Source organism: Malus domestica, chromosome 10, assembly GCF_042453785.1.
Source record: "Malus domestica chromosome 10, GDT2T_hap1".
In the NCBI taxonomy this organism is placed as follows: domain Eukaryota; kingdom Viridiplantae; phylum Streptophyta; class Magnoliopsida; order Rosales; family Rosaceae; genus Malus; species Malus domestica.
In genome coordinates this window covers 17,845,007-17,871,296 of record NC_091670.1, presented here as the reverse complement: position 1 = coordinate 17,871,296, position 26,290 = coordinate 17,845,007, and the positions used below count along the sequence as shown (strand labels likewise).

General features: G+C 35.0%; 2 protein-coding genes across 12 annotated transcripts; one reads left to right on the top strand and one right to left on the bottom strand.

The window, feature by feature from the left end:
• The first annotated feature begins 335 nt into the window (after positions 1-335).
• LOC103401299 (DNA repair protein REV1) lies at positions 336-11,172 on the top strand. 10 transcript variants are annotated; one of them, XR_011572127.1, is made up of 26 exons: positions 336-627; positions 827-971; positions 1,254-1,369; positions 1,471-1,547; positions 1,964-2,451; positions 2,997-3,140; positions 3,634-3,766; positions 3,870-3,958; positions 4,091-4,141; positions 4,234-4,437; positions 4,957-5,076; positions 5,598-5,690; positions 6,396-6,455; positions 6,678-6,764; positions 6,929-7,012; positions 7,174-7,246; positions 7,642-7,716; positions 7,850-7,951; positions 8,045-8,350; positions 8,438-8,511; positions 9,025-9,614; positions 9,731-9,791; positions 10,381-10,426; positions 10,459-10,492; positions 10,625-10,751; positions 10,916-11,172. XR_011572127.1 is itself a non-coding variant. In XM_017323138.3 (23 exons), exons 1-23 carry the CDS (start codon positions 416-418, stop codon positions 10,299-10,301), a joined length of 3,426 nt encoding a protein of 1,141 aa, XP_017178627.1. In that variant the 5' UTR covers positions 336-415; the 3' UTR covers positions 10,302-10,463. The 10 variants fall into 10 exon arrangements, 2 of the variants coding, with proteins under 2 accessions (XP_017178627.1, XP_070662794.1); XR_011572133.1 differs by having other exon boundaries at positions 7,642-7,710; positions 8,069-8,350; positions 10,381-10,492; XR_011572131.1 differs by having other exon boundaries at positions 7,642-7,710; positions 8,054-8,350; positions 10,381-10,492.
• A 9,105-nt stretch (positions 11,173-20,277) lies between these two features.
• LOC139188996 (uncharacterized) lies at positions 20,278-26,029 on the bottom strand. Of its 2 annotated transcripts, none has more exons than XR_011572452.1 (6): positions 25,616-25,754; positions 25,318-25,367; positions 21,987-23,630; positions 21,770-21,869; positions 21,603-21,678; positions 20,278-21,519 (listed from the first exon to the last, which is right to left on the bottom strand). XR_011572452.1 is itself a non-coding variant. In XM_070807187.1 (6 exons), exons 5-6 carry the CDS (start codon positions 21,610-21,612, stop codon positions 20,345-20,347), a joined length of 1,185 nt encoding a protein of 394 aa, XP_070663288.1. In that variant the 5' UTR covers positions 21,613-21,678; positions 21,770-21,869; positions 21,987-23,630; positions 25,318-25,358; positions 25,616-26,029; the 3' UTR covers positions 20,278-20,344. The 2 variants fall into 2 exon arrangements, 1 of the variants encoding a protein (XP_070663288.1); XM_070807187.1 differs by having other exon boundaries at positions 25,318-25,358; positions 25,616-26,029.
• Between the last annotated feature and the right edge of the window lie 261 nt (positions 26,030-26,290).

The window sequence follows — 26,290 nt, the reverse complement described above, 5'->3', positions numbered from 1 at the left end:
AAATCTTGGGGGGAATTTGAGTTTTTTTTTATTTTTTATATAGGTTTTAACACTTAACCCAATTTTAGAACAAGAGTTGGAGAGAAATTGGGGAAATAGAAAGGAAAATTTAGGACTTACTCCAAAGGTTGGAGTTGGTTTAAGGGGGTGAGAGTGTGGGCTAAGCCTCGAAATGGACTAATCATAATAATGTGGTTCAAATTGTTTTAGTGAGAATTGAATTTAAGACTTTTCAATTACAAATGGGGAGAAATAAAAAAGTAAAAAAAAAAAAAAAACAATAAAGAAGTCCAAAAAACCGGTTACCGACTACTCCCACCAAACATATGAATACAGTTTCTCATTTGCCGCTTCATTTGAATGATAAAATCTAAAATCCACCAACAGCTTCTCCAACACTCTTTCCTCCGAAGAAATGAGTTTGAATTCGTCTCGCTCCGCCGGCTCGTCCGGCCAGCGATCCAATTCCAAGCGGAGCTTCAATTCCAACTCTTCGAACAGTAACTCCAAGAAGAAGCAGCAGCAGACGGCGGCCAACCAGAAAACCCTAGGCGCCTCTTGGGGCGCCAATTCTCTCTCCTCCTCTCGCTCCTCCTTCAAAAAAGCTCCCTTCTCCGATTTTGGCAGGTACTTCTTTCTTCCTCTTTCGTTTATTGCCGTCAATTTTCAATTTTTGTTAAGAAATGCTTGGGCAATTGGAAAAATTGGAATTGGATGAGATCAGTAAAACCTAGTTTTGTTTAATTTTGCATTCAATTTTTGAACCTGTCTACTTTTTAGTAATTTGGAGTTATATTCTGATTGGTCTTTGTGAAATTGGGTGCAGTTACATGGTAGAGAAGAACAGGAAACTTCATAATCAGTTCGGTACAGAAGCTTCAGCTTCTTCACACAGTGGTTCAAATACCGGAAATGATATTTTTCGCGGGGTTTCGATATTTGTAGATGGCTACACGGTTCCTCCCAATCAGGTTTGGTTGATTTCTTGTGATTTTCTGTTTGCCACTGTTGGCTGTTGAGAACGGATGTGATGTACAAGAAATAAAAAGAAAATGGAAAAGGAAAACTGAATCGCCAAGTTCATTACGTTCCATTTATAGCATTAACATTTGTTGCGACTTAGTAGTGGAGAATGTATAATTTGAGGTTCCTTTTCTACTGGTTTTCCTCAATGATTCGTGGCAGCGATAGGGAGAGGAGTTGTTTCATTACTACATGCGGGTTTTCTTTGAGTTGATGATAATCTGTTTCAGGAACTGCGAGGCTACATGTTGCACTTCGGTGGACAATATGAGAATTATTTTTCCAGACATCGTGTCACACATATCATTTGCAGTAATCTTCCTGACAGCAAAATAAAAAATTTAAGGTTCGTATGTTTTTAATTAGTTTCACATCAATAAAATCGTGAATATCGATATTTAATTACTCTCCAATAAGTTTCATGTACTGTTCCTGATCCTAATACAGGTCTTTTAGTGGAGGGCTCCCAGTGGTGAAACCCTCCTGGATATTAGATTCAGTTTCTGCTAACAAACTCTTGAGTTGTAAGTTCATGGGCCTGTTTCTCCTTTTTTCTGTTTTTTTTTCCTCTTTTCTTCTGTCTTATTTTTCTTAAAGTTTTAATTTGGTCTTTTTTTTAATTGATGAAATTTAGGACTCAGCTAAGCGTTACTACCATGTACTGACTAATTGGGTTGTATCTTGATACATGGGATAATTATATTAAATGGAACAAAAAGTAGCAGTGTGAAATTGGACAAGGAGGGGTATTTGATTGAAGGAATGTTTTGTGTTGGAGATTCTGGCATGTTTACCCTCAGTGTTATTGATCATGCCTTGGAGATCTCTACTCGCAGTCATTATTTTTTGTTTTTGAATGGGTGACATGAAGAACTATATATTTTCATGAATGGATAGTTTAAAATTTTAACTGTGAGGGATTTTCATTTTCTCATTCCAGGGGTTCCTTACCAACTTGAACAGATTGCTTGCAACCAACCATTGCTGTCAGCCTTCTTTTCCCCAAAAGTAATCCCAGACTCTGGCGATCCATTGAGAGATGCTGCTAATCAAGTAACATATGAAAGTGAGGTTACATCGCTGGTGGGAGCCATAGTGGAAGCTGCTACCGGATCTGATGTGGGCGGATCCACAGAACATAGAGGGAAAATTAGTGGAGAATCTGATAACATTATGTTTGAGAACAACAATGGAGAACCTGGTCAGGTGCCATATGTAAGTAGTGAAAAAGATTGTGAAGTGCAAATTGCAGATATGACTACTTTGGACTCAGAAGAGCATGACAGTGTAAAAGATGAACTTCAGTGTAGTACCCACCAAACATCAGCTTCCGATTGCAGCTACCACTTGCCAAGCTCTTCAAATGTCGGGTCTAGTAGAAGTCATTCAACTCTTGGGGATTCCAATTTCGTGGAAAACTATTTTAAGGTACTGAACTGGATAGTAATTGTGTGCTTTCTCTACTAGTGCCACTTTTTTTCATCTTGATTTGTCCCATCAAGATTCTTAATTCCTATTCGTCTTAAAAATTAAAATGGTTTCGTTAGTTATCAAAAGCTATTTATGCCTTCACCTCTTTTTTGTTTTTTCTTATGATTTCTTTGTTGAGAAGGGTATATACTTTCTATTGATACTTGTTGGCATACTCCATGACTCTTGTTGGCATGCTCCTTGCATTGATTTTCTAGAAATTCAAATGTAATTGATCTTATGCCATTTTCAAAACCAATTATCCTGACAGTTGCCAATTGAAACTTCACAAGGTATCTTTTGGAGGGACCCATGGAATTTGTATATGGTGGGCAGTTTGGGCTTTGTGGTTGAGATAAGACTTGTATATTTGCTTGTACAGTTACAGAACTTTCTGATGTTGAGTTATATCTGTTATGTGGTTCTAATGGATGTTGTATAGCATACTAGTTAAACTTACTTGCATTTTTGTTTTATTTTCATGTTGTCTTTGGTTACTGCAGAGCTCAAGGCTGCACTTCATAGGAACATGGAGAAATCGGTATCGTAAACGTTTTCCAAGTTCCTTTAAAGGGTTTAAGAACACAGAGCCTAATCTTAGTGCTTCGACGAGTTTTCAGAAGGCTGCCATTATACATATTGACATGGTACCTTCTAAATCCAAGGCTGTTAAACCTGAATTTTGATTATTATGTCCTTATACTAGTCTGGTAATTACTGGTCTCCCTGTGTTATCAGCCAACCAGATGGGCATCCTTTGCGTGTTATAAATTTTGATTTTCATTGGCCATGCTATCTGTTGACAACTCATCACTGTCATCTTCTCCACTAATGGCTGCAGATACCATTATTACCAAGACGACTGTCATTCTTAAATCTTGTACTTTAAATTCTCATCTCCAACACCAAAGTCATTTTTTTCCAAACCCTTTCTAAGTTTTAACCTCTATCTTAAGGGCCAAGTTTGAAAATACATGATTCCTATAATTTCATTTAATCCCTAGGGATGTTATTGATGGATAAGTTAGAGGTGTAAAGTTGATTGGTCTTATATATAATAAGCAATATGAATATCTTGGAAGAGATGAAGTTTTGTGTACAACTGAGAATGTAACTGAGATGAACAATATGCTGTTGTAGGACTGTTTTTTCGTGTCAGTGGTCATCAGGAAACGTCCTGAGTTTAAGGATAGGCCTGTAGCTGTATGCCATTCTGATAATCCAAAGGGAACTGCTGAAATTTCATCTGCAAACTACCCTGCTCGAAATTATGGTTGGTTTTGGTGACGTGTTTATAGCAGGTTTTTACTTTTTTAATTTTATTTTGTCTTGGGAGGTTATATTTTGTATTTAATAGTTTTATTTCTAACTTGCAGGAGTGAAGGCTGGGATGTTTGTTAGAGATGCCAAGGCTATTTGTCCAAACCTTGTCATTATTCCATATGATTTTGAAGCTTATGAGGAGGTATGTTTCTGGAAGATTCTCATTGTTTTGTCTCAGATACGTTTTTACAGAGACAGCACTCATTCTGTCATTTGTTTACTGTATTTTACCTTGTTGACTGGAATTCTATAAGCTATATGATCTGCTTTGTAGGTAGCTGATCAGTTCTATGACATCTTGCATAAGCACTGCAATAAAGTACAGGTATGTTTGCTTGTGGAAGTTAATTCTTAAAGTACATTAAGTTTTTAGTTGCCTTTGTGTTAATGTGTTAACATTGAAGTTTTTGAATTTAGGCAGTAAGCTGCGATGAAGCATTTTTAGATGTCACAGATGTGGAAGGGGTAGAGCCTGAGGTGTTAGCTTCAATTGTAAGAAAAGAGATCTTTGAGACAACTGGATGCTCTGCAAGTGCTGGCATAGCCATAAATATGCTTATGGCTCGCCTTGCCACTAAAACTGCTAAGCCAGATGGTCAATGCTATATTCCTACTGAAAAGGTGTGCTCTTTCTTCTATTCTTTTGTGTTGTTGGCTTCATATTAAAAACCAATGTATTTTTTTCCTTCAAATTTTGTATATATATGATTATGGTTGTCTGTGATGGTTTTGTTTTCTCGATTTATTTTGACTTTCTAGTGATTGTAGTAGTTTATTAATGTTGTAAGTTGTAACTGCATTACTACAAACGTAGATATTATTTTTCTTTTCTATATTTATATGTATATAAGGAAGACTGTAGACTCCTAGTAATTTAATTTGTGTACTAAACTTGCACGCATCAGTCACAAACCCTTGAATGTTTATGTAGCTCTTTAACTTTTCAGTTTGTGTTGGTGAAAAAAGTAAGGACTTAGATGCTATGTACCTTTTAATACTAAGTTGGAACAGTGATTTTTCTTTTTAACTTTTGAACTTTTGTATTGAATTTCAAATGACTATCAGCTTGTAATATGGATTATGGACAAGTCGTGGAATGCTCTTTGCTGTACACACTTACATTGTTTTTTAGTACATCAGGTGGATGATTATTTACATCAACTTCCTATCAAGGAACTTCCAGGAATAGGACACACTTTAGAGCAGAAGTTGAAGAAACAAAATGTTCAGACGTGTGGACAGTTGCGTATGATTTCAAAGGTTTATTTATTTATTTAAATTTTTTTGTCTGGGTCTTGATTTTCTTTCTTCATGTACTGAGATGGTTAAGTTGTACATTATCAGGAGTAGTTTGCAATATTTAATCAACTTCTCTGAGATGAGAAGACCATGATCTCAATGGCTTTGGTTAAACTTATGCTCGATGTTTTGTTTTCGAAGTAGAGAAAATTATATGAAAATGGTTATGGAGACAGCTACGTATACTGTATAAATGGAAGTAATAACTTTCTGAAGGGCAAAGCATAGAAAACTTATCATGGACAACACATCAGCGAGTGACAACTTATCATTGACTGTTATTTTTAAGAGATTTATGATGACTTCAGAATAAGTTGCTGAGTTGTCTGTTAATGTGGTCAATTTGATGTGATATTATACAACACTGTCCATTGGTTAGTCATTATTCAAATTCCTTAAACTTATAGAAAAATAAGTTGCAACTTGGTTGTATTAGCATTAGAGATATTCAGATGCTAATTATGTCTTATTTTCTTGTTCAGGACTCTCTTCAAAAGAACTTTGGGATGAAAACTGGGGAGATGTTGTGGAATCATAGTAGGGGCATTGATAACCGGCTAGTTGGGGTGATTCAGGTTTGGAAAAGAACATACCTTCTTTACTTTGAGATCATCTGCTGAATTTCTACGTTTATATTTCACATATCTTGTAGTCTTTCCAACTCTCCTCTTTTCTATAGAATTCCCCATTCCAGTTGTGCTTTTCCATACTGGCTGCTGTCTGATTATTTTGGTGTTTTTTTTCGTTGTTGCAAGCTACTTATCAAAATAATTCCTTTTAAAGTTCATAATTTCCTGGAACTTAGGTAGTGCTATGATCAATTGTAATTTGTTATTACTCAACACCTGAAGTAATTCTGAATGAGGTAATAATATGAATATGATTAACTTTGCAAAAGTGTGGGAAAGACGCAATCATGTATTTGATAATTCTATATTGTAATTTGTAATTGACAAGTATGGTTGATAATTCTATATGTAATAGTTGTTTTTAGTATCACTTGGTAGGTTGCACAGGCTTACACAACTACGCATATGTAGATGTCGAGTGATTTCTTTGGAACCTAATTTTGTGGACCGTAGATACTTCGAAATCCTCCGGTGCGGAAGGGGGAGGATGATCATTTTAAACTTCGCATTATTTATAGAAGTGCACTGTTTCACACTACAATTTTATACAGCGAGGAAATTCTTGTCCCAATGTTCTCTCTAACTTTAAACATGTTTTTTTTGTGTGTTTTAACCATTATGCCATCATTGCTTACGTGTGGTTTTGCGCAGGATAGCAAGTCTATTGGTGCTGAAGTGAATTGGGGCGTGAGGTTCAAGGATTTGAAAGATGTCGGTAGTCTGTTAAACTGTTTAAAAGGGAACTATTATTGACATTCTAAATATCTAATTGTGCATTCTTCATATGAGTATTTTTCTTTCTAAATATAGAAAGTTTGAGTGCACCTTTAGATTTTCGGAGTGCCAATAACAATTCCCTTTTTAAAATATCTATTAACATGACTTTTATATGTCAGCAGGTAAAGAGTTGACTGTTTATTTTATTTTTTTCAGAGTCAACACTTCCTCTCAAGTCTCTGCAAAGAGGTGTCTTTACGCTTGCAAGGATGTGGGGTGCTGGGCCGTACTTTTACCCTTAAGGTGTATTTCTTCTCTGAAGTTTATTAGTCCAAAATTGGGTTGCGGGGTTGAATGGGCATTGTTTTGTATGTGTCTTTCTTTATCTCTGGATTAGTGTGTCTTGGTGATATTGTGTACTCTGAACCAAGTTTGACATCGGTATACTTTATTTTATATTGTTCTAGATTAAAAAAAGAAGTAAAGATGCAGGGGAGCCAGTAAAGTATATGGGCTGCGGAGAATGTGAAAACTTGAGCCACTCTGTAACGGTATCGACATATACACTATTTACCCTCCATAAATAATCACATATGTGCAAGTAGCAGGCATTCAAGCATGTTTGCATGTTTATGTAAGAATTATTGTATAATGCACCATATTACAGTGTTGTGCTTTTTGGGCCCAATATCTAAAGTTGTTTAAACATTAGGTTCCAGCTGCTACTGATGATGTGGAAGTTCTTCAAAGAATAGCAAAGAAGCTCTTTGGGTCTTTCTCTATAGGTAAATTAGCTTTCGAGTTACTCCGTAAAATATTCATGTTTTCATATGGATGGAAGAAATCCTAGGAAAGCACAGTGAAGAGAATTTCATGTAATTTTGTGTTTGATGTAGTCGTCATCCACTTGGGTTTTTGTTTTGTAGGTTTATTACTTATTTTGGCTGTATCTAAAGAATGACGTAAGAGGAGAATGTTAATTAGAATTACCTTCGCAATAGTGCTGGTGATGGGTTTTAGGGGCAATGGGATTTGCATGGCTATAACAGCTATAGAATTCAGACAAAATCAAAGAAAAATGCACATATCTTAGTTTCAAAATATAACTGGCCTGTGGTTGGAGATAATTTTTATGCACAAGTAATAACTTCATTTCAATCCTTTGATTGCTTGTACACAGATGTTAAGGAGATCCGTGGTATTGGCTTGCAAGTTTCCAAGCTTGAGAGCACTGACACTTCAAAGCAAGGTGCAGGTTGCATTCAATTTGCTTTCAATCAAGTCATTTCAACCATTAAATTTTATATGTTGCATCTCTGGGCTATACAGGAAGTGTCCTATATTTTTTTAATTATCGTCTTGACCTCTCTCCTGACTTGATTTTGAAGGATTTGGCATAAAATCTTTAAAGTCGTGGCTCACATCAGCCTCAAGGAGTACAGAAAAGAAATCTAATTTTCATTCTATATCTAGGGTGAAGGTGAATATAGGTAATATATATTTATTTTTCAGCTACAGTTTATTCTCCACATTTTGTTCTGTTATTAGTAGAAAAACTACTTTTGTGAATAAAATATTTACAGCTTTCACAGCGGATTATCTTACAGATTGTGAGGATCGGAGAAGTGGTGGAACTTCAGGCCCAGTTGGCAACGATTCACATGGTATTCAAACTCCAGTGCTCAATAGTCTGACTAGTGGTGAACCTTCTCTGGACCAGGTTTCTGAACCACCACCTTTATGCCATCTTGATTTGGGAGTTATTGAGAGTCTTCCTCCTGAATTATTTACGGAACTAAATGGAATCTATGGTGGGAAGTTAGTTGATTATGTTGCTAAAAATAAACGAGAAAATTCCAGTGCTACTGTACCACATGAACAAGTACACGGTAATGTTTTCTCCGTAACTGTCTATTCATTGCAAACTCCATTATATTTCCCTAGCCCTGATGTACATAATGGCTTTGTCTACTTAGGTGCAAGGATTGGGGTTGAGAGACCACTTCTTAATGATGTGGTCCCCAAGAACGAAACATCAGTAGAAATCAGGGTAAATTTTCTGTTCCAACTTTTTCTCTTTCTTCTGCAGTTCTATTTTGCCAATGCTTCATATGTTCAGCCAGTATCTTTCATCAGAATTACATAAAAGAAACCTTCTCTGCTGGACTTCAGATTAACTATAAGTTAGACTTTCTCTTTTACTAGCAATCTAGCTGTTTGCTCAGTTTCCATAATAATAGCTTTCGGTGATATGGCTGTAATTGTGATGCAGTGTTAAGTTTAGATAACATTCCTGCCTTGTTTTGGACAGTACTACATCAAGTTGTGGTTGGATTTTGAACTTTTTTATATAAAAATCCCTGTGTTTTTTTTCGTCTGTTGCAAATGTTAAATGAAGGTTCAGTTGGTCTATCTTGTTCTTATGCCCCTTCTTTCGATGCCTATGTTTTTATTCCAGAAAAATATATTGTTATTGAGAATCTTTTGTTCTAGTTGTCTATTGTATGTCCACGTTTTGGACTTCTATAGTTATATAATTGGTATCTCTCCTTATGTGATATAGCATACAATAGTAGAAAAAGAAGCAATTCCTTCTGCTGTGGTGGGAGGGAACCATCATGTGGAAGTTTCTACATCAGGTCTTGGAAACACTGATATAATGCCGTCATCTTTAAGTCAAATAGATACCTTAGTGTTGCAACAGTTGCCTCAAGAACTGAGAGTTGACATACTCGGGCAGCTTCCTGCACACAGGAAAAATGACGTATCTTCAAGTGCTTCCTTGGGCCCTCCTGCAGAAAAGCCTCTGGAATTATTAGGTCCGAGTAACAAGGATCATTCGGGACCAAGTGATCCTGCTTTGAACCACAAACTTTGGATTGGAAGTCCTCCTGGGTGGGTTGATGAGTTCAAATACAGCAAGTGCATGGTGTTAAATGTTTTTGCTGAGTTGTATTACAAATCAGGGTCAAGTCAAAATTTATCCACCATTCTGCGAAATACTATTTTGGAATCTCAACATCCTCCGGATCCAAGTTCTGACAGCTGGATTGAAGCTGTATACAGCTTCTCTGAGCTTCTCAGGGAGTATATTAACTTAAAGATTGACTCAGATATTGAAGAGATCTATGTTTGTTTTCGTCTTCTTAGAAGGTAAATCTAAATGCTGATTGAGATCTATGTGTTTGTGACCTGTTTCTGCTTGCTTTTTATATTTTTGAATGCTAATTAGTTACTTTTAACTGATTGGAGTTTATATGTTCTATCAGGTTTACAATGAAATCAAAATTGTTCTTACAAGTATACAACAATGTCTTTCCTTACCTTCAGGTCGGTAGATATGTTACTTTTTGTAGTGCATTTATGGAAACAATCAAATCTTTACTGTAGAGTCGAATATAATAATTTCTTATACCCAAAGTCCATGTGTTTCCAAAATCAAAATTCTCAATATCTGTTTTCCAATGACAGTAGCATGTGCATACAGATAACATTCTTCTCTGATAAATACTAGGGCTGCCACCCCCTACCCCGTATGAGCTAGAAGTTCAGACTAAAGAAAAAACACTAGCCAACTGAAGTAAATTTTTTGTGTTTGACATGATTGATGTGACTAATTTCTTCATGTACTGCATTTTTAATATGTTTAATATTGTCAGACCTATGATTTTCCTTATCATCCAGCTAGTGGTTTATAAAGTTTTCGCTGTTAAGTATTATGATCCACTATTTACATGTTTTAATCTTTCCAGTGTTCTGCTCATTCTTCCTCACTGTTGTCTTGATTTAATCTTATAGACATCTGTCGCTGAGAGTTATGGAGGAAACTTGCACATATAGCTAGACTTGTGCTTCTTGTCATTTGACTACACATTGTGCTGATTTTAACATCTAAGGAGCATAACCTGCCATTTCTCAGCAAGGCGTACCTTGTAAAGTTGTAATCATAAGTTCGACGCCCAGTACCTAACTGTAATCATAAGTTCGACGCCCAGTAGTTAGGTACTCACATCCGTTTTCCATCAATACAGGTGAGATTGCATTCCTGTTGCTTCAAAGCTTGAGTAATATGTTTCTGAGGATTGTTCTCGTCATTGATACTTGTATTAACTTGATTACTTGATTAAGATATGACCTTGGTAATTTACGTGTGGTCACGACAGGATGTGAGATTACGGTGATGAAACATTATGAAGGGCCTCGATCCAAAGATTTTGGGAAGAGAGAAGGAGAAGGAAGAAGCTTAATGAAAGAATCTATCTCCTGTGGGCCTTCGTTCCCTACACTATGGTAATTGGCCTTAAATTTAGGGCTGGCGGTTTAGCACTAGCAATTTTAGTACACAAGGACGATATACAGTAACATCGAAGAGTAGTGCTTGATGGATCACAATTTTGTTTGATGATTGAGCTTGAACAGTAACTTCGTTCCCTAATCATTATCTTGATTCTCAGACGGACAACGCTTCCCTCCTCAAGAGCGATTGAGTTCGTGAAAGACTTGCAGAGGCAAAGTAAAAGGATTCCATGATGAGCTTGAACAGAAACTCAAATGATGGAGCTCCTGCATAAGGTTTAGGTATATGGTGGCGGAGCTACAATATTGTCAATAAAGTGAATCGACTTTGATACTTTGTTGTTGTTAATTTACAAATCTAAGTAAATATGCAGATATGGACATAGTTATATTGGCGAGCAAATGTGTTTTCTCATGCACTTGAGTTAAATTTCCTCCCTCCCGCATTTTAGATTGATTTTTCTTTTTATCACAAGGGTTGAATTTCATTAATAAATTGATGGTTAGAAGAGAAAAGAGTGTGGCCTCTTTAAAACCTTGCCATAACAAACCCCATGAAGATGAAAATCTTGCAATTTTCCCATTTTTTATGCATAATTAAATGCCAGGAAAAGTTAAAGAGTGAAATAATTCTCTTACTTATATTTTAGTAAATGTATGTCAAGAAATCAATATAATTCTAATTTCTATTAATGGGAGTGGGAGAATCAAACATCACATTTCGAATGCATGTATAGATATTCTTACCTATTTTATAAAATGACGTACGCTTGCAATATGAATTCTTTATCTTTGTTTTGTCGATAAATGACTCGTATGGAAGTGTTTTTAAAATGACCAAAAGTGTTTTTAGAGAAAATATTTTTAGGTTCCAAATAATCAGACAGTTACACCAAATTCATTTAAACTTTGGAGATGACGATCCAAACTGGATGCATTAAATAGTTTATAGCTTAGCTAAACTCATATATGCTTCTTCCCATAGTTTATAGCTTTATAATATTTTGAGTTTGAAAAATGCATTGGTCAAATCCAAAACAAAGGAGAATGGCACGTTTGGTGCCACCCAAAAGGATTCACCTTTCAACGCCGAGATATGTTCATACATTGCCTGCCTGGTAAGCTGTGTTGCTTACTTTGCAGGGACAACAATATATGTTTAATTAAGATAATCTCTTAAATTTTAGGTAGACGGGTCATGGACCCACTCCAACAACACCGATACTGTCCTTACTTGGCCACCTGCTCAATCTGTTAGGTGTGGGGATTTAATACAAAAGGCCTCGGTGTTAGTTAGAGTGGGGTAATTCTATTTAAATGGCTTGTTCTCAAGCTCTGTGGCTGATGTGGGACAGAGGAATTCTAACACTCCACAACACGTGAGACCTTATTTTATGGGTCACACGTGGAGTTCCACACATTGGCAACCACGTGGAGTCAAGCCGGGGCTCACCCGTTCGCGCTGGGCCAATGCACGTGGCATCTTTTGGCCTACGTGAAGCCATGTTAGGGCTCACCTATTTGCGCAGGGCCAAAAGGGACCCACTCGTTCACGTGGATGTATGGACTCATCCCTTGACTCTGATACCATCTTAAATTCCAGGCAATGTTCTAAAAAAGGCCTAGGTGCTAGGCGGTGGTGAGCCGAGGCGTTTTCTTGCAAATTGGTTGGAAAAATCGGATGGGCTCTAGGTGGCACCTAGGCGGTTTTTTTATTTTTTATTTTTTATTTTTTAATGAAATTAAAAAAAAAATCCTATCTAAGTCTAAGTGGTTTAAAATTGTGAACTTGTTGTACATTTGTCATTCTACAATACTCCTCACTATGGTTATATGACATATATGTTTAATGTGTTTTTAAATTTTTGACTTGTTGGATACTCTTTTTGCATTTTATCATTTTTTTATTATCTTATCCATGAATTTCATACAAGTATAATTTTTTGTAAGTGTCAATATGCACTTATTTACAAGATATATAATAAATTTACCTAAATCAGCCTAGGCGCTAGGTGCCAGTCCGCCGCCCGACTAGTGCCTAGCGTTTTTTAGAACCTTGATTCAGGTAGACGGGCCATGGGCCCACTTCAACAACACCGATACTGTCCCCACTTGGCCACCTGCTCAATCCGTCAAGTGTGCGGTTTTAATACAAAAGGTCTCGATAATAGTTAGAGTTTGGTAATTCTATTTAAATGGCTTGTTCTCAAGCCTTCTGGCCGATGTGGGACAGAGGAATTCTAACATAATCTCTTTTTTTTTTTTTTTTTTTTACACGTATGTTTAATTATGTTCATTGTATCTCTTCAGTTTATTTAATCCAGCAGACAAAAATAAAGAGCGGGAGTAATGACATAACCATTGATATCTAGAGCGATACAAGGATAGAGAAAAATAAGAGTTGAATTCATTTTTGCTATTTATCTCCGTATCTAGTCAAACATGTGGTGCTACTTAATTAACACCTTCCTTTGACCTGTGCATAATTAAAAAGATTCATTGGATTTCCATTTTCCACCAACTCAAGCTTTTTTAAGATTATGGACTGTTGCGTTGCCTTGGTCGTTAGGTCATTCCCCTTCAATTCTCTGTGTTGCGAATTCAAACCCTTTCTTGCTCCTTTCGTGTAGAATATTGTAATATGCTAATTGAGCAGTCAGTGAGGTGAGAGTCTGAAACCGCAACAGACTGCAGAAAATGGACCACTTCCAACGACTTGAAAAGTTTGAGGATTGAGACCATTTCAACTTTTTACTGCCGTTGTATGTGTTGGCATGACACATTTCCTGAGTCTTACGGTTCATTTGCTTCAATTTTTATTTTTATATTTTGTCGTCGGCTGCTTCTTTGAGTGATTTCAATATTGTACCAATTGTTAAATAAGTGTATATAGTTGAATTCACATGGTCCAAGGCATTACCAAGTTTTACTTTGAAAATTTTGCTCAAACCTTACTTTTAAAATGAATTGTTTTTGGCACTCTAAAAACAGGTATTATGCAACGTATAAAATCACTAGAAAAAAATTACGACTCAAAGACTGTAAAATAACTTTTTAGAATTACTTGAATGCCTTCCTCGAATGCCTTTCTTTAGTTCAATTTAGAAAGGGTTAATTGTACTTTGAATTTGTTATCGATAAGAGGAGGCTCCTCCATAATCTCCTTAGAGTTCCTTCAATAGTCGTAAAATATTGAAGCTCTCCCAAAAGGTATAAAAAAATAAAAACAATTTTGACGCTTTATTAATAAAACAAATCGAAACTGAGCCACGCCGAGAATTGCAAACAAACCAAACAAAAAAAATGAAAAATGAAAAATGAAAAGCAAAAAAAAAAAACAAATCAAACCGAACCGAACAATAATTTCAATTTAATCTTCAATTTAGCAAAAAATGGAACCAAATGAAACAGAATGCAAACATTTTAACATCAGAAATGATATTCCAAATTTACAGGTGGCTTTATATGTTGCTGTGAATTTGAATCTCCATTTGACCATATATAGCTCAAAAGAAAAAAAGTTGATGATGCAAAAAAGATAAGTTGGATGTAATTGTGGAGTAGGTTTTTGGTCGGGGAAGGGGAGTCTGGGGTACATTGCTTGAGTCATATAAAATCAACATATAAAAAAGGGTAACTAAGATATTATATGAAGGCAAAGAGAGAGAGGGACTATATATAGGGTAACTAAGATATTATATGAAGGCAAAGAGAGAGAGGGACTATATATATCAAATAAGCTTATTTGAAGGATTAGTTGTAGAGCTTACTCTACAATGCATTTTATCGATCTAACTGTCTATTTTTTAGGTATTTCTTCAAATATTATATCTACAAAACTATTCAAACACGAAACTGTATGAACGTTGAATTAAATGGTAGTCATTTTAGTGTCTCTTTAAAGAATCGTATTCGTCTATTCTTTTACTGCAATTAGATGTCTTAATGGTTTTAAATTTGTCTACTTTCTTTTTTTTTTGTAAAAATGATCTATAAATTTTCTTATAAAAAGTTACGCAATGAGCACCACAAACTATCTAAAGAATCCCTTAATACAAGTGACTGATATGTATTCTTCATTGCAATACAATACAATTACAAATATACTTATGTGGTAGCTAAATAGGAGTTTACTCATTATATTTTCTGTACAAATTACCTTTAGATCAATGTGTTGTCACTGAAAAAATTAGACATATGTGACACCGATTGTGATCATTTTTGCTAATCAATATAAGAAAACTAATGAAAAAGGCGTCAAATCTTTACGTTTTAATAAAAAACCACCTACTAACTTCATTTAATAATAAAGACAAAATATTGTTTCTTTTTTTTTTCTAAAAAAAAAAAAAACCCCCAACTTGCGTTGGGGTACGTACCACCTTTCCCTTCCACACTCCACTTTTTTCTCCCATTGTCAGCTACATTAATAGATTTTTTTTTTGTTTTTGTTTTGCTTAGAATAAGAAAAATACTTCAAATTGAATTACATTCTCCAGTTTTATTTTTGTGCTGTTGTTTCCCAATAGTAGTTATGATGACGAGAAACATGTGCCCGAAACACGGGGTGGTACACTATACAAGTTGTGAGATTTTTGTGTTAAAAAATTAATAACATAAAAAATAAATTTTTCCACTACTTACATAATAATACGTGGTATACCATTTGTGTTATGGGCACAAGGAAAAATTTCTCCAAGATGACATCCAAGCTCAAGAAATTGGATGGAGAGCTACATTTATTACTGTAGGTATGTAAAAAATGTGACGAAATTTTAATTTGATAATTGAAAACAGCTTTTTAAATATAAGGGGTGTGATATCCACATACCCCATTTTACTTTTCACACATCTTCTTAATTTTCGGCCGTTGGATAAGATGAATTGAAGAAGATCAACAGACATAAATTATCAAAGTGTGTGTGAGAAGTAAAATGGGGTGTGTGGATAGCACACCCCTAAATATAATTACTGAGAACATATCTTCTCAAGGTTTTGATCTAAATAGTCACTTCTGGGTTTATCGTTTTCGGCGCAATGGGTGCTTTTACAGGACAAAAAAGGGTTTAAGTTTCAAACCTAATGAAACTGAACCAAGAATTAAACACTATTTATAAAACTTCACCAATAAGTAGACACTATATATGAAATTGGACCAATAAGTAACATTATTTATGTAACGAAAAACAAGAATTAGGCATTATTTCTAAAACTAAACCAATAGGTGAAAACTATTTATGAAATTGGAGTAAGAACTAGATAATATTTATGAAACATGACCAAGAATTAGGCACTATTTACGAAAGTGGACAAATAACCAGACACTATTTATAAAACCGGATCAAGAAAGAGACACTATTTATAAAACTGTATCAATTAATATACATTATTTATGAAACTGGATCCAAGAACTAGACACTATTTATGAAGCATGACTAAGAATGGGGCACTATTTATGAAAGTGGACAAAAAACTAGGCTCTATTTATGAAATTGGACCAATAAATAGTATAGTATCGTTTAGTTTTATAAATAGTGCAGTTTCATAAATAGTGTTCAATTTCATAAACAGTGTTTAGTTTCATAAACAGTGTACAAGTCCTGCGTGTCAGGTTTTTATTTTTTATTCTTTATTTTTATTTTTTATTTAAATTGTGTCATTTTCATTAAAATTTAAGTCATTTTTGTCATTTTTATTAAAATTTAAGGGTTTTTCATTAAAATTTAATTCTTTTTCATTAAATAAAATTATAGCATGGTTTTTGGTTAAAATAAATTTAGCCTACACCCTTTTCATGAAAGTTCCCTAAAATATATCTATCGCTTCTTAAAAGAAAAAGAAAAAAAAATACCTACCAACTTAACTAAATGTTATTTGACAATTGACGCATTCCTATTTCTGTATTTTAAAAACATTGAGGCTTCGTTTGGTAGCTTGGATTGTACTGACTATTTCAATTAGAGAAAAGAAATAAGCGTCGGATAATACTGGCTAAATTAGCCGGACATTTGATGTTGTATCAGACTAATAGTCAAAGGCTGAGGCCATCTCCAACTGAAGGGTCTAAAGGACGAGAGGGCCGAAAATAGCCCGAAAACCGTCTCCAACCGAGGGCTGGGCCAGAGGGCTGTGGAATCTGAGAGGGCCCTACGGAATCAGAGAGGGCTGGCCAGAATAATCATCTTTCCTGTTGGTTATAAGGCCATCTCCAACCGATGGCTGGCCAGAGGGCTTGTTTTAGCCCTCTGGCCCTCCAAGAATCTCCAAGATATTAATATTTTAATGAACAGTACAGGGCCATATTTGCCTCCGTCTCCAACCGAGGGCCAGAGGGCCAGAGGGCTCGTTTTAGCCATGTCACAAAAAACCGTCTCCAATCGAGGGCCAAAGGGCCATAGGGCCAAACATAATTTATTATTTAAAAACTACAATTTAAATTCAAATCTAACGGCTAGGTGACGTCAACATGATGTCAGCTAGCCGTTGGTAGCTGACGTTAGCTAGCCGTTGGATTTGAATTTTTTTTGCTATAAATAAGATGGATATTGGGCTATAATTCACACAACTTTAAATTCAATCTATTTCAATTCAATCTCTTGCAATTCAATCTCTTTCAATTCAAGTTTGCAATGAATTCCAACTTTGGATCTTCATCCAATTCCAATTGGGGGTCCTCATCCAATTCCAAATTCGAAGCAAAATGGGCGCAAATGAGACGAGAAGATGAGGAGTCTGATGAAGAAGCTGAAGTAAGGCGCAACACACAAAACATGGCAGCAGCCATGGCTGCGGCCATGGTGTGTCAGCCAACTGAGGAACAACCTCAATGAGGTGGCTCTGTTGCTGGTCGCTCTTACAAACCACGAAACAGAGCGATGGCGCATGCCAATCTGATGAACAACTACTTCAACCCCGACTCGGTGTACACAGAAGAGGATTTCAGACGTCGCTTCCGGATGAGGCGTCATGTCTTCGAGCGTTTACTTCGTGATGTCCAGCAGGTCAATCCATACTTTCGACAGAAGCGGGACAGAGCAGGCCGCCCTGGTTTCTCACCTCATCAGAAGGTTACTGTTGCACTCCGAATGATGGCATATGGCTCCTCAGCTGATTCGATGGATGAAACCCATGGTATGTCTGAGTCTACATGCCTTGATACTCTTGAAGAATTTTGTAACACAATTGTTCAGGTTTACAAAGACGAGTACCTCTGAGAGCCAAATCAAGAAGATTTGAATCGGCTCCTTCACAAAGCTGAAGACCGTGGGTTTCCGGGCATGATAGGGTCATTAGACTGCATGCATTGGGAGTGGAAGAACTGTCCCACTGGATGGCAAGGAAGCTTTAGCGGAAGGTCGAGAAAGCCAACTGTTGTGTTAGAGGCAGTTGCCTCATATGACACATGGATCTGGCATGCTTTCTTTGGAGTCCCTGGATCCCAAAATGACATTACAGTTCTTGGGCGTTCACCCTTCTTCAATAACTTGACGGAAGGTAAAGCACCTCAACTTGACTACTACATCAACGACCGTGAATACAATATGGGGTATTACTTGGCAGATGGCATCTACCCAAAGTGGGAAACACTTGTCCAAGCAATTCCAAACCCTAGGAATGATGCAGAAAAGTTGTTTACCTTACACCAAGAGGCATACCGGAAAGATGTTGAGAGAGCTTTCGGTATTCTACAAGCACGGTGGAAGATTATCAGCGAATCGGCAAGAGGGTGGAGTCGAGAAAATTTGAACTCCATCATGATGTTTTGCATCATATTACACAATATGATAGTGGAGGATGAGCGAGATGGGTATATTGATGGAGAGTCCGATGATGACCAAGAAGATCCAAATAGGTCAAGAAGGGCTCTAGCAAAAATATATGATGAGCCTAATTTGCCTTTCAATCCAAGAACTGGTAGTATCTCTATAAATGAGTATATGAGGCGCTATAGAATGATACGTTCTCGTGCCACAAATACGTACCTACAACAGGATCTTGTTGCACATCTTTGGGCCAAAAGAAGCATGGAGTAGGCTTTTAAGTTTTATGTTGTTAAATGTTTTTAAAAATGTTGTTTAAGTTTCATGTTGTTAAATGTTTTTTATGTTGTATAATTTGTATGTTGGTTAATGTTATTTAATGTTATTTCATATTGTTTAATGTTGTTTCATGTTACTTAATTTAATTTAATGTTGTATAAATGGCCTAGGAAAAAAATAGAATTGAAAAAAATTATGAAACAAATTTTGTGAAATAGAAGTTATAGGAAATAAAATATGAATCAAATTTTGTAAAATAGAAGTTATAGGAAAAAAATAGAATTTAAAAAAAAATTGAAACAAATTTTGTAAAATAGAATTGAAAAAAAATATGAAACAAAATTTGATTAATATGAAAAGGAAAAAAAAAGGGGAAAAAAAAGTTAAAAAAAAAAAAAAGGCCTAATAATACAACGGCTACTAGCCGTTGTATTAAAAAACATTCAAACTATTAGTGTCAGTTATAACCGACACTAATAGTAAAACTATTAAAAAAAAATAAAACCTGTTTAATGCTGTCGGTTTTAACCGACAGCAATAGAAAACATTAAAAAAAAAATAAGCCAGCCCGGGACTGGCTGGCTGGCCGAAAGCAGCCAGCCCTCCAGCCCTCCAGCCCTCTCCGATCCCGTGGGGCCCTCCCAGATTCCAGAGCCCTCTGGCCTAGCCCTCGGTTGGAGACGGTTTTAGGGCTATTTTCGGCCCTCTGGACCCTTCGGTTGGAGATGGCCTAACCGACATGAATGCTTAAACTAAACTTTCAATCCAACGGCTAGTTGGCACCAGTTACCGTTGGATTCTTTTTTTTTAATTTTTTTTTAAGGTTTTTTGGGCCATTTTTTTTAATACTTAAAAATTCTAATTTTTTCCCTATAAATACCTAAACCATTCATTCACCATTCCTTTAAATTTAATTTGTAGTTTTTAAATTTAATTCGTCGTTTTTAAATATAAGTTGTAGTTTTTAAATTTAAGTTGTTGTTAGATTTGAATTTAAGTTGTCGTAGTTTTTAAATTTAAATAATAAATTATGTTTGGCCATTTGACCCTCGGTTGGAGACGGAGGCAAATATGGCCATGTACTGTTTATTAAAATATTAATATTTTAGAGAGTCAGAGGGCTAAAATGAGCTATCTGGCCAGCCATCGGTTGGAGATAGCCTGAGGTTAACATTTTCAAACTCCAAAGCAAGGTATTAAATATCGGTAATATCGGAAATATCGGCAATCTGAAAACACGGAAATATCGATGGAAATATCGGTAAAATATCGATATCGATAAAAATTACATGGAAACCACGGAAATTGTAAGAAAAACTTGGAAATTTTTATTGAAACTTTGTAGGATGTTTATTTAGTCAATTATCTATTAGTTTATCACAAAAAATTGGAAGGAAATGCATTGCATGATGGATTTAACATTATCAAGTTGATTATATAGCGATCTGACAAACATTATGAGTGTAGAAAATATGTAGTAATTAATGAAAGAAGTCTAAACACACCATAATCATTTATATATAATGAATTAGTACAATATTTTACACTTTAGTACCACATAGAGTTCCTATGAGGTTCAAATTTTTCACTATCTTCATCATCTCTATGTGTAGAATGAGTGTATTGTGAAGAGTAGTTATCAAATGATAAATCCCCAAAATAGTTTTGCATGTAATTGTTAACATGCCACCCATATGGATCCGAGATTGGTTGAGGTTGTCCATAAGAAAAATCATTTGAAGATTGAGGCTGGGATTGTTTCCATGAGTCGCTCGATTCCATCCCAACAGGAATGGGATATGAAGGGTAGGGATATGAAGGGTAGGGAAATGGTTGGTTATGAGTATAACCATAGTTACTACTTCCCAATCCAACAGAGTCTGAAGTTCTAGATAACGAGTCATCTTCTTGACTTGACAAAATCCCCTTGCCTCTTTCTCTGCGAGTATAGTCCTTCCCTATGGCACCAATTCCTGGTCCTGCCCGCCTACTGCCATGGTCATCATCTTGTGTTGCATGCGTGAAGTTTGCCTCACCAGTGAAGGGGCTCATATATCCGGGAGGTGGTGGTCCATAATAGTTTCCATATCCACCACCACTACCTCCAGCTCCACTACCTCCAGCTCCACTATGTCCTTCATCATTCCCACCTCCGGTGGTAGGTGAGTCTCCTGATCTTGTACTAGAGCTATCATTAGTATCAGCACGATGTTGTGGTTGTGTAGGATTGGAAGAATGTGGAATTCCAGTGTTTCTTGGTCTTGGGAGGAAAAGTTCATCCAAAGAGTCAGCGCTGCTAGATCCCACCTCCTCCTCTAATACTCTTTCTACATTTATCCCTTCATTACGTGCTTCTTCAGCAACTCTGGGAGCTGGGTTGCCTTCATCATCATCTAAATGAAGAGGTCTAATCCATTGAAAAAGTTGGTTACCCTCCGTATCATCATCTTCACCAACAATATCAAACACATCTAGTGGGTCACCACGGTCGACATGATCTATTTCAGCTTCCTTATCTCGAATTTGAAGCTTCATGTTGTAGTAGCAATAAACTAATTTTTCCAACCTACTATGTGCCAACCTATTTCTTTGCTTTGTGTGTATCAGTGCAAATGTGCTCCAATTTCTTTCACAAGCAGATGAGGAAGCTGTTTGTGATAATACTTTTATTGCTAACTTTCTCACAGTTGGTGCATCGGTCCCATACATGATCCACCATTCAGCTACAATGAAAAACAATGTTGATAAGCCTAATAACTCGAACAAATTCTATTATAAACTTATAGTGAAATATGTTTACACTCACTAGGAGACATTGTTGTTCGAGCAGCAATTGATGTTGGTTCTCCAAAAGTTCTTCTTGCATCTTTAAACCATGTTAGCTGAATTCAATAAATCGTGTTAGTTTAATCCAACAAAGTAATTATTAATATTATAATTTAAGTAATTATTATAATTTAAGTAATTGTGTACCTCATTTCCAAATTGGCCAACTGCTGGTGATGCAGGGTCTAATTTAGAGTATACATTATGCACAGCACGTATAAGGGTACCATCATCTCCAACACCGGGTCTGTATTGGTATCGAGGATTCAAATAATAGGTTGTTCAAAGAAACACATACTCTAATAAGAGAAATAAAACTTATGCAACTAAAGAAATGAATTGCAAATTATGACATAATTTATACCTGCTGCATGCAAATCGTGGTACAATGTTTTATACCATCGATCTTCAATTATCTTGATGACCCACCTTGCACCATGTTTTCTTTCCAATTCATCCTTCACTACACGCATCAACTCATATACTGCCCCCATAGTAGGATACACTTCTGTGTCAACGATCCGTAAAACTTTGTAAAGAGGTTCAAACAGTTGGCACACATGTTCTGATTGAGTCCAGAAAGCATGATCAAGCACTATACTTTCCACCATACGACCTGTATTTGAGCGGCTGAAATTGTGGTTGGCCCAATCGTCACTAGTGAATAGTTGCTTCAACCCTGCTTTCTTCTTCAGTAGGCTGTCTAATGCAATATAGTTGGTGGCGAATCGAGTGGTAGCTGGACGAATGATTTCTCCTTTGCAAAATTCACGCATCTTTGCCAACAACCAACCATGATTGTAAATATAATTTGTGATCGTTCTAGCTCTTTTGACCACAGTAGCAACATTCTCTCTCTTCCCCATTGCCTCAAACATGAGATTAATACAATGTGCTGCACATGATGTCCAAAACACATTATGATGCTTCATTAACTTTTTTCCAGCTTTGACAAATGCAGAACCGTTGTCGGTCACGACTTGGACAACATTATGCTCTCCCACCTCCATGATTACATCCCTCAATAATTTGTAAATATACTTGTAGTTCTTTATATGGTCTGAAGCATCAACAGACTTCAAAAAAATTGTCTTTCCCTTGGAGTATACCATGAAGTTGATGATAGACAATCTGGTCGGCCCAGTCCATCCATCACACATGATTGTGCAACCATTAGTTTCCCACTTTGACCTCAACTTGTTAACACACTCGCCAATGTCTTTATACTCCATATCCAAATATTTGTTTCTTATCTCATAGGGAGTGGGAGGTTGTACTCCAACACCGGCCTGTTGACATCCCACTACCATATTTTTGAAATGATGTGATGATGCTTTCTCAGCAGGGACATTTTCATAGATAAAGAACTTGCTAATTAGACGCCCCATTCCCTCCTTCACATTACCTCCCTTGAAATAACTCCAAACACTCTTTTGACGTGCATTGGATGACTTATATAAACTTGGGGCTATTGGTGGTATTGGTTGTGATTCTCTAAGACTGCCTCCCCGTCTCATTTGTGCACCACCACTTGTCCCAGAACCTTGTCCCCTATTAGGAATTTTATGAAGGTGTTCTCTTTCCCATGCTGACTGTTTGGAGGCACGTAATGCTTGTTTCAAACTGCGTCGTTCTTCAGGTCCCATGTCATCATCACATTCGTCCTCATCGTCATCATCATCACTGTCAACCGCTTGGCCAATGACTTCTCCTCGTAGCCCAGCTCGAATATTTTCCATTCCATGTGTTATCTTTTCCTTCTGCTGTTTTTTATTTTTTAATAATGTGCTGATGAATGCCTTCACTTCTGGGGGGACATTATCGCATCGTTGGACATTTTTTGCTGGATCTAATCCACTAAGATGGTACTTAAGTCGTGTCACTCCGCCACTCTTCATTACCCGACCACAATATTTGCAAATTGTGCCATGTTTGTTTCCGTCTATTGGGTCTCCATGTTCCCAAGCTGGATCACGTTTAGTAACTCCACTTGACATCTTAAATGTACCTATATTAATTTTTCATGAAAATTAGACAATTATTTTTTGATAAAATAAGAGAACCTAAATAATAAAGTTATTCTACAGAAGAATTAAATACGAAGTAATGAAATTGAAAATGATTGTAAAAATTTAAGTAATTATACAAATAATATGGAATAATAAAACCTAATATTACTGAATAATAATCCAATTTGATAATAATCCAATTTAATGAATAATCCAATTTAATGAATAATCCAATTTGATAATAATCCAATTTAATGAATAATCCAATTTGATAATAAAACCTAATATTAATGAAGAATAATCCAATTTGATAATTAAAAATAATCCTAATATAAAACATGGTGATGAATAATAATCCAATTTGATAATAATCCAATTTAATGAATAATCCAATTTAATGAAGAATAATCAAATTTGATAATAAAACCTAATATTAATGCATAATAATCCAATTTGATAATTAAAAATAATCCTAATATAAAACATGGTGATGAATAATAATCCAATTTGATAATAATCCAATTTAATGAAGAATAATCAAATTTGATAATAAAACCTAATATTAATGCAGAATAATCCAATTTGATAATTAAAAATAATCCTAATATAAAACATGGTGATGAATAATAATCCAATTTGATAATAATCCAATTTAATGAATAATCCAATTTAATGAAGAATAATCAAATTTGATAATAAAACCTAATATTAATGAAGAATAATCCAATTTGAGTAATTAAAAATAATCCTAATATAAAACATGGTGATGAATAATAATACAATTTGATAATAATCCAATTTAATGAATAATCCAATTTAATGAAGAATAATCAAATTTGATAATAAAACCTAATATTAATGAAGAATAATCAAATTTGATAATAAAACCTAATATTAATGAATAATAATCCAATTTGATAATTAAAGAAAACCTAATATTAATGAATAATAATCCAATTTGATAAAAAAATAATCCTAATATAAAACATGGTGATGAATAATAATCCAAATTGATAATAATCCAATTTAATGAATAATCCAATTTAATGAAGAATAATCAAATTTGATAATAAAACCTAATATTAATGAAGAATAATCCAATTTGATAATTAAAAATAATCCTAATATAAAACATGGTGATGAATAATAATACAATTTGATAATAATCCAATTTAATGAATAATCCAATTTAATGAAGAATAATCAAATTTGATAATAAAACCTAATATTAATGAAGAATAATCCAATTTGATAATTAAAAATAATCCTAATATAAAACGTGGTGATGAATAATAATACAATTTGATAATAATCCAATTTAATGAATAATCCAATTTAATGAAGAATAATCAAATTTGATAATAAAACCTAATATTAATGAATAATAATTCAATTTGATAATAAAAAAACCTATTGTTAATGAATAATAATCCAATTTGATAATAAAACCTAATATTAATAAAATAATAAATAACATTAAACATATTAAAATTATCCTAGGGAATAATTATACAACATTACTTAATTACTTAAAAAAATTAACATGTAATTGTTAACATTACTTAATTACTTAAAAAAATTAACATGCAAGTATTAATTACTTTAAAAAATTAACATACGAGTCCACACAAATTTATTTGTTGTTGTATAAATTACAATAATATAAATTTAAGTTTGTAAACTTACCTTAAATATGGAACCGTTTGTGTTCAAGCTTTGGAATGGATCTGGAATAGCTTTGAAAATGGTAAGGGAAATAAAATAATAAATAACATTAAACATATTAAAATTATCCTAGGGAATAATTATACAACATTACTTAATTACTTAAAAAAATTAACATGTAATTGTTAACATTACTTAATTACTTACAAAATTTAACATGATATTATTAATTACTTAAAAAAATTAACATACGAGTCCATACAAATTTATTTGTTGTTGTATAAATTACAATAATATAAATTTAAGTTTGTAAACTTACCTTAAATATGGAACCGTTTGTTTTCAAGCTTTGGAATGGATCTAGAATAGCTTTGAAAATGGTAAGGGAAGAAGAAGAAACGAAAATGCTGAATGCCTCTCTGATACTATCACTCCACCTCTGATAAGGCGTGCCGCGTGAAAGAATATAATAGACAATGATACACTGTTCTGCATGTGAAACCTAAAAATCACGGACTCACGCACACAGACACGGTTTCATTATAAAAGCAGTATTATTTGATGTCCATAGTCTGAAATTGCAAAAAGTTATGGACATAATGTAAAATCAGTCAGACATCTCAGATGAGATGACCCAACCACATCAAAGGGCCACATAAATTTTTTGCAAGTATTGCTAGAATCTAAAACCAAAAAGTAAGAATATTAATATATTATTGGTGTTGCAGGCTTTACAGGTTACAAATGCATTACATAATATTTATATGTCTATATACACTTGACATCTTTCACCTCACACGACACCACACACACACACCGACATGACACATCCCACGCACAAATCCCACGCACACTCACCTCTCACACGCATACGTATTCTCTCAGACTCTCTCGAACCTTCTCCCTTCTATCTTCTCTGAGTCTCTTCTCCCCCTTCTCCGTTCTCCCACGTCAATTTCCCCCGTCAAGAACAAACACAGATCCTCCTTCTCTC

Bases quoted from the DNA above. Each gene is read 5' to 3' on its own strand.
- LOC103401299 (XM_017323138.3), top strand. From the start codon at position 416: ATGAGTTTGAATTCGTCTCGCTCCGCCGGCTCGTCCGGCCAGCGATCC. The intron at 3,959-4,090 runs GTATGTTTCTGG...TCTGCTTTGTAG, and splicing joins ATTTTGAAGCTTATGAGGAG to GTAGCTGATCAGTTCTATGA. The intron at 5,691-6,395 runs GTTTGGAAAAGA...GGTTTTGCGCAG, and splicing joins GGCTAGTTGGGGTGATTCAG to GATAGCAAGTCTATTGGTGC.